Source organism: Anomaloglossus baeobatrachus, chromosome 4, assembly GCF_048569485.1.
Source record: "Anomaloglossus baeobatrachus isolate aAnoBae1 chromosome 4, aAnoBae1.hap1, whole genome shotgun sequence".
Taxonomy (NCBI): Eukaryota; Metazoa; Chordata; class Amphibia; order Anura; family Aromobatidae; genus Anomaloglossus; species Anomaloglossus baeobatrachus.
The window spans coordinates 46,590,805-46,610,398 of record NC_134356.1 but is presented as its reverse complement, the minus strand read 5'-3'; the positions used below and the strand labels follow the sequence as shown (position 1 = coordinate 46,610,398).

Genomic DNA, 19,594 nt, shown 5'->3' with positions numbered 1-19,594 from the left:
ATGAAACCTCTTTTAAATGTGCCTGGAGTTGTGTGGTATTCATCATCTGGTTCCAAAGAGCATTGTTCACAATGAAGCGTTCATCAGTGTGACCAAAGGATATCAACTTCTCTGCCTTTCTGTGACTCTTCCAGTCTCTCTGTTTCTCTGTACAACCTGCTGATGACACTCTGTGACACTCTAAGGTCAGTCTGAGAACATCCTGCTTGAAGCTTCACAATGGCGCGATGCTGCTGATCAATGATTAGGTGTCGACTGTTAAAAATATACTGTTAAATATATTTTTCTTCAAATACGTGATAAGACGCATGAAAAATGGACTTCAAAATGTGTAAAAAAAAAATGTATTTTATATTTAATAAAATGGTTGTCAAATTCAGTTACAGAAAGGAAAAATAATATTCTTGTTTGCTTACGTAAAAAGTTAATAATTAGTCCATACTAATCAATAGAAAATTTTCATCCATCTCTCCTTGGATCTTGAATGGAATTATTCTGGAGACCTGACAGCCATGTCTTGCTTCGTAAAGTGCTGAAATGGAAGGGTCCGCTGGTGACATGTGGAAGAGAGCCGCCCCCTCCCTCCGTGTCCTGTCATTTATATGACAACTGTCCAAGCCATATAGGGAAATGCTGCTGGATGCATGTTACATGGTGTAATCCTTTTGCTGGAAAAATCCAGATGGATATATATATATAAACTATACTATGTCAGAATTTATGTATATTCATTACCTTAATATTTATTCCTTATAAGAACTGTTATCAATAAGCTATGCCCTCCAATATAAACAGAACTGTGAACATGTATAACATGTCCTATTATCAAGTGTTTGATAACTAGATGTATTAATTTTAATGTTTTTACAATTCCCCCTTGAGGCGGGTAAATTATTATTAATGAAACCCCGAAAATTAATTAATACATCATTAAAATAACAGATCTTCTTTCCTATTTTTTTCCGATAATGGATTAATGTCAATAATAATGATGAATAATAATCAGTCTGCATTATTCATGTTGTATGTTCAACAATATAATAATGTGGATTCATGTTATGGTAGGCCGTGACTGCTAATCATATAAAATACATAATTATACTTTCCTAAACCTAAAAAGATGCAAAACAGATCCGGTCACTATCTGATGTCCTCTGGGATAATGTCTTCTTCTCTCCGATGTAATCTGGCATAAACACAGTCTCTTAAAAATAAATCCTTTGATAAAAGATGATGGGTTATCAATTTGATACAGTCCCATATTGTTTATCATTGTTAGGTCCATAAACTTTATTCTTTATTGCAAAGTCCATATATTTATTCAAAGTCCATAATCAATGTTGATAAACCATAGTTCATGAGTGTAAGAATATGATATCTGTGCAGTGTAATTTAAATTAGTCACCTTTATCCTCCGTGCTGCCTGCTGTCATTCCTTGAACAGGTGATGAGACGTTCTTGGTCAGCACGACAGGGGTTAACTTTAACACTTTATTGCTCTCCTTGGTAACTGTGGTGAGGTCTTAATGCACAGACCATGAGGTCCAGACGCAGTAAGTGTTTTATATTTAGCACAGTCTTATTTGAGACGTTACCTTTTGGACCTTTGAGTATCAGCTTTTGCAACCTTTTTGTGGAATCCCTTTTAACTTTAAAAATTTAATAAAAGTCTTTTATCTTTCTGTAATCTTGATTGAAGACTTCATTCCCTAAACTAGATACCAAATATGGCAATTGTACTACCACTAATAAATGTCACAGCGTATCATAACTCTAATACTATAATACCATGTCATTATTATTATCGTAGAAGTATTAATATAATTGATACTTAGAATGATAAAATAATACTGCATAATGGTATAGACAATAGTATTTCATGTAATAACCTTTTTTGTCATTGGTGTAATTACCTTTCCAAATCCATAGGTGGCAATGTGTTGAATGTAACCAAAATGTAATATAAAATAATATAATATTTACCTATAACATGTACCATATTATAAATATGAAAGGCAACAATGTGGCTTATTTAGTTAGATCATTTGTAAAATTATAAACCAAAGCAAATAACCTTTTAGAAAAGACTGGATGATTCAATCAAAACACAATATTACTCATTATAAATGATTATTATTGATTAAAAAATATAATATATATGAAGGTAAACCTAGATGTACCTCGATCTTCCATCTTCAATTACTCTAATTTAATTTATTTGATTTGTCTATTATTTATTAAATAACCTACTATATAAAAACCTGTGTAATTATAACCAATATTTCATCCTTATTGTGTTAACATACTAATATAAGAATAATGTATTGATAGGAAGTAAATAATTAAATATATTAATGAATGAAGTGTTCTTTTCTTCCAAAAATTGGAACTTTCCCTTTTAATATGATTCATATTTAATAAAGTAATATTCTTATATTAGATATTACTTAACTAAATATTGAAGTGTTTTCTCAATTGAGATATTAAAAATTAGAAGGAAATATAAAAATTGTAGAATTTAAAATTTTGATTAAAAATTTAAAATATTGAATAAAAATAGTCAAAATAAAAAATAGGAATAAAAGGAAAAATGAAAATCGGAATAAAAATAAAAATTGGAATAAAAATAAGGCCTTCTATGTATATGACACTTATGTCCTTAATAACACATAACCTTAATATTACCAATGTCTTGTATGATTTCCATACCTGTCATATCATTAACCTATAAAAATAATTAAGTCATGTAACCTTGTTGATAATACTCTTCTTTAGTATATAAATGCATTGTGATTACCATACTTCAAATATATATTTTTTCCCAATTTTTCCTTTGTACCTGATTATTATTGACTATTAAAGTATTCTGTAGACCAGACCTGGGCAAGGGGCGGCCCGCGGGCCACATCCGGCCCGCCTACTCTCTGTGACCGGCCCGCCTGGCTCAGGGCGTCCTTGCTGGCCGGTCACTGATGAGAGCAATCTGACCTGTTGTCCGGAGCTCCAGGCTCCGGGAGGCGCGTGGTCAGATTGCCCTCATCAGTGCCCGGGCAAATTCCGGGGCCCTGGAGAGCCGGGGGGGGCCCACTCTGCCTCGTCAGTTCTGGTGACCCTTGGCCAGGGCCCACTCGCCTTAGTTCTGCTGCCCCCGGGCCGAGTTCCGGGGACCGCAGTCCTCGACAGGAATCTGCAGCGCCGTCCCTTTAAGGAGCAAAGACTTCCTGGTTGAACTTAATCTGTGGGCGGAGCTACCGGCCGGCGTCCTGCTCATCCCAGAGATGAGAGTTGCAGTGCCAGCCAGCGACCCCCAGCACAGTGCTTCTTTCCGGCTCTGTGTGGGCCCCCTCTCCACCGTGACCTGAGCGGTATGTGCCCTCCCCACCCCCCGATTTATGGGCCCTGGTGAGCTGTATGGGCTTTTCTCCCCCCCTAGGTGTATTCCCTGCAACCCCCCCCCCTCCCCGGTGCCGTATGTGCTGGGCCCCAGAGCCGCGTGTGTGTCTGTCTGTATGTATATATGTAGCAGAGCTATGTGTGTATGTATGTATATATGTAGCAGAGCTATGTGTGTATGTATGTAGCAGAGCTATGTGTGTATGTATGTAGCAGAGCTATGTGTGTATGTAGCAGAGCAATGTGCATGTATGTATATATGTAGCAGAGCTATGTGTGTCTGTACGTAGCAGAGCTATGTGTGTCTGTATGTAGCAGTGCTATGTGTGTATGTATGTAGCAGAGCTATGTGTGTATGTATGTAGCAGAGCTATGTGTGTCTGTATGTAGCAGAGCTATGTGTGTCTGTATGTAGCAGAGCTATGTGTGTCTGTATGTAGCAGAGCTATGTGTGTCTGTATGTAGCAGAGCTATGTGTGTCTGTATGTAGCACAGCTATGTATGTAGCAGAGCTATGTGTGTCTGTATGTAGCAGAGCTATATGTATGTATGTAGCAGAGCTATGTCTGTAGCAGAGCTATGTGTGTATGTATGTAGCAGAGCTATGTATGTAGCAGAGCTATGTGTGTATGTATGTAGCAGAGCTATGTGTGTATGTATGTAGCAGAGCTATGTATGTCTGTAGCAGAGCTATGTGTGTCTGTAGCAGAGCTATGTGTGTCTGTAGCAGAGCTATGTGTGTCTGTAGCAGAGCTATGTGTGTCTGTATGTATGCAGCAGAGCTGTTTGTCTGTAGGCATGTATAATGTGTATCTATGTATGTCAGTGTATATGGCTGTATAGATGTGTCCGTTCTATATGTATTTTTGTGAGTTTGTCTTTAAATATGTATGTGTACGTATGTGTGTCTGCGTGTTGATGGGGCCCACTGGGACTCTTCCGCCCGGGGCCCACAAAATCCTGGAGCCGGCCCTGACCCTCATCACACGCTGCGTGTCGGGTAGGAAACAGAGGACAGATCCTGAAGCTCCGCACAGTGTAGGCAGCGAAACGCAGGAATCTCTCCTCTGTTCCTTGCCCGACACTTTTCTCTGTGACACACGCGCGCCCTGATATCGTCAGTACGGCGCGCGTGTGTCATTTGAAAAGTTCCCGCCCGGCAGGAGAAGCTGCAGAGGCGGGGGCCGTATGGAGAGAGGCAGCGGCGGGGGCTCCTAGGAATACAGCGTCGCCGCAGCCTGGCCATGGGAAGGAGAAGCAGCTCAGCGGGGGGCTCGTACGGAGGTGTCTGAGGACGGGAACGATAAGAAGAGAGGTGAGTGGTTACTAGTAACCTGCGGGGACAATGGGGGGGGGCAGGCGGGGGGCTGGGGGAGAGGGGTAACTTTTGACAAATATTTGGGGTGTAGTGGTTTAGTATATGGGAATGTAGTTTTACAGGTGTGGTATATGGGGGGGGTGTAGTGGTGTAGTTTTATAGGTGTGTAGTGGTGTAGTATAATACAGGTGTATATAGGAGTGTAGTATAATACTACACCCCTATATACACCTGTATTATACTACACCACTACACCCCTATATACACCTGTAATATACTACACCCCTATATACACCTGTATTATACTACACCCCTATATACACCTGTATTATACTACACCACTACACCCCTATATACACCTGTATTATACTACACCCCTATATACACCTGTATTATACTACACCCCTATATACACCTGTATTATACTACACCACTACACCCCTATATACACCTGTATTATACAGGTGTATATAGGGGTGTAGTATAATACAGGTGTATATAGGGGTGTAGTGGTGTAGTATATTACAGGTGTATATAAGGGAGAACAAGAGAAAAACACGACCATGATCCAAGGTGCAAAAAGTGAAATCTTTATTGACATAGGAATAGGTGCGGGGCGGCACAGAACAAGTGAGGACACGACCATCTAGCAATGACCAAAAGTACACACACAGTTGTCAAAATGGTAGATGTATAGGTCCATCCATTGTACACTGCAAAAATTCATTTTTTTCATATAACAGTATGTCAAAAATATACCATATAATGATATATATATGGATTCGAATGTCAGTAACCACAAGCATAAACATTCACATTGTAAACAGGGAATAATTCCCAATTTGTGGGAAATTATTCCCTGTTTACAATGTGAATGTTTATGCTTGTGGTTACTGACATTCGAATCCATATATATATCATTATATGGTATATTTTTGACATACTGTTATATGAAAAAAATGAATTTTTGCAGTGTACTATGGATGGACCTATACATCTACCATTTTGACAACTGTGTGTGTACTTTTGGTCATTGCTAGATGGTCGTGTCCTCACTTGTTCTGTGCCGCCCCGCACCTATTCCTATGTCAATAAAGATTTCACTTTTTGCACCTTGGATCATGGTCGTGTTTTTCTCTTGTTCTCTATTATCATTGCGACTTATCCTCAGTCCCCATCCAATTTTCTATTCATAATATGATCTGTAATGCTCATATAAGTGTTTGGTAAATAATGGTGTGGCTGTGGCTTGTTCTACAGGTGTATATAAGGGTGTAGTGGTGTAGTATATTACAGGTGTATATGGGGTGTAGTGGTGTAGTATATTACAGGTGTAGTGGTGTAGTATAATACAGGTGTTTATAGGGGTGTAGTGGTGTAGTATAATACAGGTGTAGTATATAGGAGTGTAGTATAATACAAGTGTAGTATATAGGGGTGTAGTGATGTAGTATAATACAAGTGTAGTATATAGGGGTGTAGTGATGTAGTATAATACAAGTGTAGTATATAGGGGTGTAGTGATGTAGTATAATACAAGTGTAGTATATAGGGGTGTAGTAATGTAGTGTAATACAAGTGTAGTATATGGGGTGTAGTGATGTAGTATAATACAAGTGTAGTATATAGGGGTGTAGTGATGTAGGTTATCACAGGTGTAGTATATAGTGATGTGCTGCAGTTTATTACAGGTGTAGTATATAGTGATGTAGCATATTACAGGTGTATATAGGGGTGTAGTGATGTAATATATAGTGGTATAGTATATAGAGGTGTAGTTTATTACAGGTGTAGTGTATACTGATGTATATTACAGGTGTAGTATGTGGCGGGTGTAGTGATGTAGTATATGGGGATTGTGTGTGTATGTATACATTGTGTGTATGTGTATATATATTATACACGCACAGTATATATGCGTGTTTGTGTGTGTGTATATACAGTCAGGGCCAGAAATATTTGGACAGTGACACAAGTTTTGTTATTTTAGCTGTTTACAAAAACATGTTCAGAAATACAATTATATATATAATATGGGCTGAAAGTGCACACTCCCAGCTGCAATATGAGAGTTTTCACATCCAAATCGGAGAAAGGGTTTAGGAATCATAGCTCTGTAATGCATAGCCTCCTCTTTTTAAAGGGACCAAAAGTAATTGGACAAGGGACTCCAAGGGCTGCAATTAACTCTGAAGGCGTCTCCCTCGTTAACCTGTAATCAATGAAGTAGTTAAAAGGTCTGGGGTTGATTACAGGTGTGTGGTTTTGCATTTGGAAGCTGTTGCTGTGACCAGACAACATGCGGTCTAAGGAACTCTCAATTGAGGTGAAGCAGAACATCCTGAGGCTGAAAAAAAAGAAAAAATCCATCAGAGAGATAGCAGACATGCTTGGAGTAGCAAAATCAACAGTCGGGTATATTCTGAGAAAAAAGGAATTGACTGGTGAGCTTGGGAACTCAAAAAGGCCTGGGCGTCCACGGATGACAACAGTGGTGGATGATCGCCGCATACTTTCTTTGGTGAAGAAGAACCCATTCACAACATCAACTGAAGTCCAGAACACTCTCAGTGAAGTAGGTGTATCTGTCTCTAAGTCAACAGTAAAGAGAAGACTCCATGAAAGTAAATACAAAGGGTTCACATCTAGATGCAAACCATTCATCAATTCCAAAAATAGACAGGCCAGAGTTAAATTTGCTGAAAAACACCTCATGAAGCCAGCTCAGTTCTGGAAAAGTATTCTATGGACAGATGAGACAAAGATCAACCTGTACCAGAATGATGGGAAGAAAAAAGTTTGGAGAAGAAAGGGAACGGCACATGATCCAAGGCACACCACATCCTCTGTAAAACATGGTGGAGGCAATGTGATGGCATGGCCATGCATGGCTTTCAATGGCACTGGGTCACTTGTGTTTAATGATGACATAACAGCAGACAAGAGTAGCCGGATGAATTCTGAAGTGTACCGGGATATACTTTCAGCCCAGATTCAGCCAAATGCCGCAAAGTTGATCGGACGGCCCTTCATAGTACAGATGGACAATGACCCCAAGCATACAGCCAAAGCTACCCAGGAGTTCATGAGTGCAAAAAAGTGGAACATTCTGCAATGGCCAAGTCAATCACCAGATCTTAACCCAATTGAGCATGCATTTCACTTGCTCAAATCCAGACTTAAGACGGATAGACCCACAAACAAGCAAGACCTAAAGGCTGCGGCTGTAAAGGCCTGGCAAAGCATTAAGAAGGAGGAAACCCAGCGTTTGGTGATGTCCATGGGTTCCAGACTAAAGGCAGTGATTGCCTCCAAAGGATTCGCAACAAAATATTGAAAATAAAAATATTTTGTTTGGGTTTGGTTTATTTGTCCAATTACTTTTGACCTCCTAAAATGTGGAGTGTTTGTAAAGAAATGTGTACAATTCCTACAATTTCTATCAGATATTTTTGTTCAAACCTTCAAATTAAACGTTACAATCTGCACTTGAATTCTGTTGTAGAGGTTTCATTTCAAATCCAATGTGGTGGCATGCAGAGCCCAACTCGCGAAAATTGTGTCACTGTCCAAATATTTCTGGACCTAACTGTATATATATATATATATATATATATATATATATATATATATATATATATGTGTAGAACCGAGTTAATTATATTAGTCCGGCCCTCTAAAACCATCCCAATTTCTCATGCGGCCCCATGGGAAAATTAATTGCCCACCCCTGCTGTAGACACATATATTAATCAAATATAAATATGTAATTAAAACCCAACCTTTTCCTTTTAATATCATGGAATATGATGTTATAAAATTAATATGTCAAGATTAAATTAAATTAAAATGTATGTTGTATATCTTCAAAACCATATTATAAATATTTCTTTCATATTTGAAAAGAAAATGATTACCAATCTTTGTATCCGTAAAATAAGTAACACAAACCTATATAAAAATCAAGACATTAAAAATACTTATCCTAGAATATGATTCTTGACAGTAAACCTTTGATAAGGATCCTGACACATCTATACTAAAGAAATATGTCTATGAATAAGATATATTCTGTATAAACTCCTTCATTATTAATACTTATGTACTATAACTTATTTATTCTAATAATATACATACATATATATATATATATATATATATATATATATATATATATATATATATATATACCTAACATTGAAGTTAAAAAAAAATGTTTCCCTTTTTTTTCTTTGGAAGCTTCAAAGACTTTGGACAAGTAATTGACGTCGGCAGCTGCTCAGACAGTCAATCATTCATAGACACATCTATGTACACAAGACTGTCATGGTTCTTTAACATATACATCCACATAGAAAACATTGACAGACACATAACCCTTTTTGATTTTCAATTTTTCTATGCACATTTCAAAAAATATACTAATTTGAAGTACTTCATGAAATATACAAATTAAATATTTTATTTATCCCATATACTCATGGATAACAGGTACCTTTGATAGTCACATACTGTACATTTGGCCATAGGACAGACAGACATTTATTATTATTAGCGCAGTATTCAAAAATCCATGCTTTTGATTAAAGACAAAAACATTTCCACAAAGCAAGCAAGTTTAAGCATTCCACTCCAAACTCAGATTACATTTCAAATAACATTAAGGAAGATATAAAAAGAAAAATGTTAAAAACAACTGATCTTCCTCCTGACAATTGCTATCTGATAAAATATAGTCTTACGCAAATATAAGATATATGTTACCTGATTGAGGATAAGAACAAATTTATAAATAAAAAGTTAATAATTCATCAATCTGCTTTACTGATAAATTCTGAGGGAAATAAAAGAATAAAATTATTATCATAAAAAACACTTAAAATAAGTTATACTTTTCCTTATTAAATTTTAAATATTATTATTATTCATAATACAGAGATCACATTTTTTTCATACAATCAAACTATCATATAACTGAATGAAAATATAACTTTGATTTTACTATCACTACTTTTAAATATATAATATGCTACATGAACACATATATATATATATATATATATATATATATACACACACATACATATACGTAATGCATAGGTATGAATAATTATGAATATCAAATAACAAGATTAATTTATCCAGAAATCCCCTTTATCCAGCTGAAAACCAAACCTCAATTTTTCCAAGATTCGATCTATTATAGTCATTTTCAGAATATTGGAATCCCTGAAATTATTTTGTAACTCAATTTTTTTCCTTAAATGAGAAAGAATGTTTCTCTCCGAAGGACCACCCAGCTGTCGCTGGACGTCAAATTCTCTGGAAGACCTTTTCTTCAATAATGAGAAGGGGACAGAATTTCCACAAGACACCTGTTTCTGTCTTTCAGGGCTTTTAAATATAACTTGTCTGAGATCATCAGTATTAGATCTTGTGACAAATCCTTCCTTTGGAGACAAGGAAAGAGAGGGGGTGTATGATTTGTAATTTACATGCAATTTCGTACGAATTTCATACATTTTGTCACAGGAATATTTAGATCTGGGAGACAATGTTGGTTTCTCATAAAATGTCTCCTTTTTTGGTTTCACAGAATTAATTAATTTCTGTTTTAATTGAGTTTGGTGATTTCCAACAAAATCGATAAATTGGGTACTTTCGAATAGATTCCGTTTCTTTAAAGCGATAGCACAGATTTTAGTATCTAGAAAATTACATTTCTTGACAAATAAATGTATCATTTCATTCAGTGTGACATTTGGAATAACCGTCCTATATAAACGTTCAAAAACGGACATAAATGAGAACGTACTTTCATTCTGTTCAATTTGTGATTCCTTCAACATCTCATAATTTGGATTAGATTCGTTCCGTTCACAGAAAATGAGATTTCTCAGCCTTGTGATGTCATCATCATTTGAACAATCAAATGTCTCATTGCCAGAAGACTTTTTTAATGCTAGCTGTCTGAAAAATTGCTGGGGTATCCATATATGGAATATTTGAGTCTTCTCGCTATTGGTTAAATTTAGCTTTTCAACAGAACTTTCAAATATTTCTGAATTTCTGCATACATGTATTTTGGAATTATATGCGGGAATTAATTTGCATATATCCAAAAGATTCTTCCTAAATTTAATCCCTAATTTAGCCTGTTCTATTTCTAGAAACTGATCTCCGCCATGCTCTCTTTGCACATGTTCTTCTCTGACAACTTTTTGCACGTCTCCTACTCTGGCTCCTCCCCCTTCTGACTTCTCTATGTCATTTCCTGCTTCTTTTCCGGTGTCCTGAAAATCACCTTTAATAGATGGCACATGTTGCGGCCATCTTCATTACAGTCAAAATCTGACTTTTCATTTGCAACATTACAGTCAGAATTCACAATATCTTTTACTGACATTTCAGGTTGTCCATTTCCACCATTTTTACATTTTTCTAACACTAACTTGTGAAATTGATGGACTAAATGACAGATATTCCTGATTTTCTGTTTCTCTCTATTAAAAGACATTGCACATTCTACACGTGAATTCTCAAGTTCACATTCCCCATAAAGGCTTAACCAAAGCTTTTCTACATTAGAAATATCTAAGTATGTGAACTGAAGTTTACTTTGCTTAGCATAATAAGAGAAAAATCCATTTTCTTACCTGGAATGACCCAATTTGAGACTGGATTCACCTCGTTCAGCACGTCCAATACTTTATGGAGTGACTTATTCTTTTTCCTCCAAAGACACGTCAAAAATTTATCTTCTGTGGCTTTGCAAACTCTTTAAGGTTCATTTAAAAAAACATTCATGTGACTAGACTTATCCGTATTTTCTAGGTCCCGCGTGATTTTTATACATTGTCAATTCCCTGACACTTTGCAGGAGATATTTATTACTACTGTCCCCCGTAGTAAAGGAACACGTACAAAAAATTTCAAAAAACGAATGACTGAGCTCGCCAAAATGTTAAAAATATACTGTTAAATATATTTTTCTTCAAATACGTGATAAGACGCATGAAAAATTGACTTCAAAATGTGTAAAAAAATAAATGTATTTTATATCTAATAAAATGGTTGTCAAATTCAGTTACAGAAAGGAAAAATAATATTCTTGTTTGCTTACGTAAAAAGTTAATAATTAGTCCATACTAATCAATAGAAAATCTTCATCCATCTCTCCTTGGATCCTGAATGGAATTATTCTGGAGACCTGACAGCCATGTCTTGCTTCGTGAAGGGCTGAAATGGAAGGGTCCGTTGGTGACATGTTGAAGAGAGCCGCCCCCTCCCTCCGTGTCCTGTCATTTATATGACAACTGTCCAAGCCATATAGGGAAATGCTACTGGACGCATGTTACATGGTGTAATCCTTTTGCTGGAAAAATCCAGATGGATATATATATATATACCATACTATGTCAGCATTTATGTATATTCAATACCTTAATATTTATTCCTTATAAGAACTGTTATCAATAAGCTATGCCCTCCAATATAAACAGAACTGTGAACATATATAACATGTCCTATTATCAAGTGTTTGATAACTAGATGTATTAATTTTAATGTTTTTACATCGACATAATCTCATGAAGTGAAAATATGAACCCCATGATGAGGAGGACGGTTTAATACCAATTCTAATTGAACCCCAGCATTTTTTGGGCGGTTTTGGGTCAAACGTCTGTTGTGAATTTTGCCATTAAGCTCATTGTTAGAGAACAGCAAGTTATGCAGAAAGTACTGAAAAACTGAACAGTTGGACGTGTGCAGTCAAACGTTTAGAGAAGGTCACAATAAGTTAATCTGGAAAGGTTAGAGGTCATTTTAGTATCATCCTGAAATTTCACCCGAAAGCCAAATATTCCTGACATTTTGTGAGTAGTGTGCAGATAGATACTTTACTGCTCACTCTCTGAATGGTGGTGGATGCGTCATTCCAAGTCATTCCAAATGCATCCAGCATGCACAGTGTCAGTGGAGTAACTAGAGTCCAAAGTACCCAAGTGTAAAATTTGGACCTGGACCCCGACCTGTATATTGGTCAGATGTATGGGCCCTTGCAGTGTTGTAGATCCTATAAACATATGTCTTTTCCCCTATTTGATAATGTCCTGGACCCTTCTTGTAACCATATCCTCCATCCTGGGACCCTTACTATAATAATGTCCTCCATCCTGGGCCCCTTACTATAATAATTTCCTCCATCCTGGGCCCCTTACTATAATAATGTCCTCCATCCTGGGCCCCTTACTATAATAATGTCCTCCATCCTGGGCCCCTTCCTGTAATAATGTCCTCCATCCTGGGCCCCTTACTATAATAATGTCCTCTACCCTAAGCCACATCTTGTAAGAAATGTCCTGGACCTCTTCCTGTTATAATGCCCCCCATACTGCGGCTCTTTTCCAACACATTGGTACTCCGGTGGGACAGCAGAGGAGTGGAATCGCATGACTTTTGACCTGATCTGGGGGGCTGCTAATTAAAGGAGTTGTTTGTGATAAGTCAATTCCTTAAACTTACACTTTATGTACATATTAACGTGCACTTTAAACAGATAATGGGCCCCGATGGGCACAGTGTTTCTATGCCATACAAATAATAATATATAGTTAATGCATTAGTAATAAACAATGTATAGTATGAGTAGTAATCTGTCTATGATTGTTTAACCCATAAAATTAATCTCAGAACTTTCCTTTCTGGTCTTTTCAGGCTGCTCGGAATTGCCTGGTTGGAGAATCATTTGTCGTTAAAGTATCAGATTTTGGCATGACGAGGTAATGAAAGTTGCTGTTTTATAGTTCTTTTCTGTAATATACTGATCCTTCAGAATTAGATTTTATTCCAAGGATATGACCCATTGAAATTAAATAGTTAAAATAGGGTTCTGATCATAAAAATGATCTGTCAGCAGGTTTTTGCTATGTAATCTGAGAGCAGCATAATTTAAGAACAGAGACCCTACTTCCAGCGTCTCAGTTAACTTACTGGGTGCAGCAGTTGTGATAGAATCACAGTTTTTTCTGCTGCAGATCTAGCAGAGCTCTGAATGCTGAGCTGTGTAGATTCCTGCCCACATCACTGATTAGCAGCTTTCTGTGTATACTGTACTGTGTAATGACAGAAAGCTGCTAATCAGTCATGGAGGCATGGTTGTACTAGAAGGCCCGAGGCAGCTTATCCTGTAATGATTATCTCCTACTGATAAAACACTGATTATATTGAAACAGCAAAACACAACCTAGTAAGTGATACATCACTGGAATCAGGGTCTCTGTTCCTATCTATGTCTTGGTAATCTGGGTAGATTACATAGCAAAAATCTGTTGACGGATTTCCTTTAAACCATTGATGTCATATAGCAAGACTTAGTGGTCGGAACTAAGCTCTAATACCAGGCAAAGTGCATGGATTAGAGTGGCAAAGCACTTTAGTAGTGCTAGGACCCTTTTGTTTTTTTGAGGGTCCCAGCAGTTGAACCAACACTGATCACACATTGATCCATATGGATAGAGCATAACGTATTGATTGCTGTATAAACTTGAATATAAGTCATTCTGTTACTTTTTTAGATTTGTCCTTGATGACCAATACACCAGCTCATCCGGCACTAAATTTCCCGTGAAGTGGTCAGCTCCAGAGGTGTACAGATATGGCCGCTACAGCAGCAAGTCCGACGTGTGGTCCTATGGTAGGTTTATACTACGAACTATATATACAGTAACTATATATGCAAAAATAATTTACAAAAAGTTGTCAGTTCCAGAATGGGGAAATACCAAAATTTGTTATGCAGTTGTGAAGGTCAATAACGAGTCGGTCTTGAAGAGGTTACTTTTTATGAGGGAGATAGTTCTGATTGCCTGCTGTCGTCAGTTTTGCTAATTTCTCCCTTCCAACAGTATTCATAAATGTCCATAATAAGACTGTGTGTGAATATATGACAATAGGATGTATATTCTCTTGAGCAGGCGTTCTGGTTTGGGAGGTCTTCAGTGAGGGAAAGACGCCATTTGAACACCTTAGTAATGCGGACGCTGTGGAAGAAATATCAAATGGTCTGAGGCTCTTCAAACCCAAGATGGCGTCCGAGAAGTTCTACCAGTTCATGAACAGCTGCTGGCAGGAGGTAAGTAGATATTCACACAGGGAAGTGTTTTATCACTCATGTTTCTTCACATGCGGAAAGTTTACATTCACACCTTTGGTGCCACGTGTTGGCCAAAAACTTGATCCACTGCTAGGCCTCAGAAGGGCACCAGTAAATCTTGATATAAGGCCCCCAGATTCTTCTTTTTGGGTTCAAAACAGAAGACCCTATATTGATCCTCATCTCTTGGATATATGGAGAGAGCGGCTTGTACTATATGACACAGACAACCCACTTGATTTGTATGGTCGTGGTGTAATACTTCACTTCTCCTCTGGAGGTGCTGTGGGGAAACTGAACACTTACTCCCAGATTTCACCACAGGTTGAAGCTGATCACTGGGGGAAACGGGCATGGTGTAATACTTCACTTCTCCTCTGGAGGTGTTGTAGGGAAACTGATCACTTACTCCCAACTGTCGCCATAGCTTGCATTGCTGATCACTGGGGGGATGAGCATGGTGTAATACTTCACTTCTCCTCAGGAGGTGCTGTAAGGAAAGGCCCCAAGATTCTTCTTTTTGGGTTCAAAACAGAAGACCCCATATTGATCCTCATCTCCTGGACATATGGAAGGAGCGGCTACATCAATGTCTCTGTCCTGCACTATACGATAAAGATAACAAACTTGACTTGGATAGGCATGGTACAATGCTTCCCTTCTCCTCCAGAGGTGCTGTAGGGAAACTGAACACTTACTCCTAGGTTTCACCACAGGTTGCAGCTGATCACAGGGGGGAAATGGGCTTGGTGCAATGCTTCCCTTCTCCTCTAGAGGTGCTGTAGGGAAACTGAACACTTACTCCCAGGTTTCACCACAGGTTGCAGCTGATCACAGGGGGGAAATGGGCTTGGTGCAATACTTCACTTCTCCTCTAGAGGTGCTGTAGGGAAACTAAACACTTGGTGCCAGGTTTCACCACAGGTTGCAGCTGATCACTGGGGGGGGGGGGGGGGGGCATGGTGTAATACTTCACTTCTCCTCTGGAGGTGCTGTAGGGAAATTGAACACTTGGTGCCAGGTTTCACCAAAGCTTGTAGTTAGTTGATCACTGGGTGGCACGGGCATGGTGTAATGCTGCACCTCTCCTCTGGAGGTGCTGTAGAGAAACTGAACACTTACTCCCAGGTTTCACCATAGATTGCAGCTGATCACTGGGCAGGACACTCTATGATCTAACATGACATTGTCAAGGGACCCTTATAACAAATAACTACCATAAAAATCCTTTTAATAATGAGATCAGCAGCCGGCAGACACCTTTTAGCACCGCTGATATCTGAAGGAGACATTAGGATTATACCATGCAGAGAATACCATCAAGAGCATCAAAAAATGTCTTTGTATTTGCAACTTTCTTCATTTTTTCCTTTATTTTTCGACAGAACCCGGAGCATCGCCCATCATTCTGCCGCCTGATAAAAGAGATCACGGATATTGTAGAGACTGAAATGTGACCTGTATGAAGATATCACAATATCTTGGTTGATACTTTAATTTTATCTGTGTTTCCGTCACTGCACCATATAGCGGTATATATACTGTGCATCATGTGGTATATGGTCATATAGGGTGCACTGAGGATATGGTGTGTGCACACACGATGGGATAGACCGGATGATTTGCTGCTGTCAGGCTTTAAAAAGAAAAAATGCTGTTGGTAGAAATCTTACCAGTCATCGTGCCCACCTAAACCACAACGTCCACCCAGTGACAGTGAATAGCGTGCAATCCGCCGGGCATGCACACAGGTCGCGGCTTGCAGCACCATCTGCTGGTTAGAAGTGGTGCTGCAGGAGCTGCATTTCATCTCCATTCTTTGTATATGTAGTACAGTATTTATCTTCCATTTTTTTAAACATTTCATGTAACCGCAATTTATTTTTTGTCAACTTCTGTTATTTTTTTTTTTGCCTATTGCCACATAAATAGACACCTGTATTATAAATAGTACATGTTTGGGGGGTACCATGTTACATATTTTGCTTAAGAGTCCCAGATGCTCAATTGTACACCTCTAATTTTGCATATTGAATACATAGATCGCTATGATTTCAATGTATGGGTTCATAAACATGGTCATATTTGGGGTCTGTATTGCATGGGTCGGAGGCTGCTATGGGTTTGTGCTGTAGCTCTGCATGCCACATGTAATTCAGAAGATAAAAAATAAAAAATACTGCATCTTGTCAGAGTAACTGCTTCTTTATCCACTTAGGAGACACTTTTGCTGCTGCCTCCTGAACTCATCATTTCCATCAGAAACAGAGCTAAAATCTGTCCTGTTCAAAAACAAACTGTCAGCTCACTGAGAGATCAGATTTACAGCTGCCTATTAAAGTCTATGGAGAGGGGAGAAGATGGAAAAGGCACAGGGAGACAGAGCTCAGCTGGAGCTTTTAAGTAAGAGTTTCTAACCCAAGTTCTGGATTTACAGCTACACTCCTAAGTACTGCTGTATAATGTCCTCCATGCTGCTGCTTCCTGCATTCACAGCTACACTGCTCAGTACTGCTGTATAATGTCCTCCATGCTGCTGCTTCCTGTATTCACAGCTACACTGCTCAGTACTGTTGTATAATGTCCTCCATGCTACTGCTATCTGGATTCACAGCTACACTGCTCAGTGATGCTGTATAATGTCCTCCATGCTGTTGTTTTCTGCATTTACAGCTACACTGCTCAGTGCTGCTGCATAATGTCCTCCGTGCTGCTGCTTCCTGCATTCACAGCTACACTGCTCAGTGCTGCTGTATAATGTCCTCCATGCTGCTGCTTCCTGCATTCACAGCTACACTGCTCAGTGCTGCTGTGTAATGTCCCCCATGCTGCTGCTTCCTACATTCACAGCTACACTGCTCAGTATGGCTGTATAATGTCCTTCATGCTGCTGCTTCCTGCATTCACAGCTACACTGCTCAGTGCTGCTGTATAATGTCCTCCATGCTGCTGCTTCCTGCATTCAAAGCTACACTGCTCAGTGCTGCTGTGTAATGTCCCCCATGCTGCTGCTTCTTACATTCACAGCTGTACTAGTCAGTACTGCTGCATAATGTCCTCCATGCTGCTGTTATCTGCATTCACAGACACTGCTCAGTGCTGCTGTATAATGATCTCCATGCTGCTGCTTCATGAATTCACAGCTACACTGCTCAGTACTGTTGTATAATGTCCTCCATGCTGCTGCTTCCTGAATTCACAGCTACACTGCTCAGTACGGCTGTATAATGTCCTCCATGCTGCTGCTTCCTGTATTCACAGCTACTCTGCTCAGTACTGCTGTATAATGTCCTTCATGCTGCTGCTTCCTGAATTCACAGCTACACTGCTCAATATGGCTGTATAATGTCCTCCATGCTGCTGCTTCCTGCATTCACAGCTACACTGCTCAGTGCTGCTGTGTAATGTCCCCCATGCTGCTGCTTCTTACATTCACAGCTGCACTAGTCAGTACTGCTGCATAATGTCCTCCATGCTGCTGTTTTCTGCATTCACAGCAACACTGCTCAGTGCTGCTGTATAATAATCTCCATGCTGCTGCTTCCTGAATTCACAGCTACACTGCTCAGTGCTGCTGTATAATGTCCTCCATGCTGCTGCTTCCTGCATTCACAGCTACACTGCTCAGTGCTGCTGTGTAATGACCCCCATGCTGCTGCTTCTTACATTGACAGCTGCACTACTCAGTACTGCTGTATAATGTCCTCCATGCTGCTGATATCTGGATTCACAGCTACACTGCTCAGTATTGCTGTATAATGTCCTCCATGCTGCCGTTTTCTGCATTCACAGCTACACTGTTCAGTACTGCTGTGTAATGTCCTCCATGCTGCTGCTGATTCTGAACAAGTGCAACATTAAGCCAGGAGAACAGGATTCCTTCATGTCTGCGTGTGCTGTGTATGGAAGACATCATAGCAACTAGTCTGCACTCACTAGCTCAGAAACAACTGAAAATTAGAGCCTGCAGAGAAGAAAACAGATGAAACATGCAGAATAAAAGTTGTTATATATATATATATATATATATCTAATATATAAAGCTGAATGTGTGTATGTATGTGTGTATGTCCGGGATTGGAATCTGCACCGTCGCAGCTACAGCCACAAAATTTTGCACACTCACACGTCTGGACCCTGAGAGCGTCATAGGCTATGTTTTGAGGGGAGATTTTAACCCCGCGCTTTACAGTTATTCACCAAAAAACCTGCCTCCATTAAAGCGAATGGAGCTGGGAGCCACAGTGCAGCCAGAACTTCAGAAGAATGCGCAGCCACGCCCTTATATGGAATGTTGGCGTGTCACAATGCAACCAGGGAAAGAGACAGACAAGACAGGGAAAGAGGCAGACACAGACAGGGTAAGAAACAGACAAAGAGACAGACTGACAGGGAAAGAGACAGACTGACAGGGAAAGAGACAGACAGGGAAAGAAAGGGAAAGAGACAGACAGGGTAAGAGACAGACAAAGACAGGTAAAGAGACAGGGAAAGAGACAGACACAGGGAAAGAGACAGACAGGGAAAGAGGAAAAGATACAGACAGGGAAAGAGAGGGAAAGAGACAGACAGGGAAAGTGAAAGACAGGGAAAGAGATTGAGACAGATGGAGAAAGAGACAGAGACAGTCAGAGACAGACAGGGAAATAGACAGACAAAGAGAGAGAAAGACAGAGAGATATATACAGAGGGGGAGACAGACAGAGAATGGGAGAGAAACAGAGAGA

At 39.1% G+C, this 19,594-nt stretch overlaps 1 protein-coding gene across 1 annotated transcript in view; it reads left to right on the top strand.

The window, feature by feature from the left end:
• ITK (IL2 inducible T cell kinase) overlaps positions 1-17,044 on the top strand; it is a 106,638-nt gene extending 89,594 nt beyond the window's left edge. Inside the window, exons 14-17 of the mRNA XM_075342217.1 lie at positions 13,430-13,494; positions 14,290-14,408; positions 14,689-14,846; positions 16,253-17,044. Of these exons, the coding sequence (XP_075198332.1) occupies positions 13,430-13,494; positions 14,290-14,408; positions 14,689-14,846; positions 16,253-16,324 (414 nt within the window). The 3' untranslated portion in view covers positions 16,325-17,044. The remainder of the gene's footprint in view (positions 1-13,429; positions 13,495-14,289; positions 14,409-14,688; positions 14,847-16,252) is intronic.
• The last annotated feature ends 2,550 nt before the right edge of the window (positions 17,045-19,594 follow it).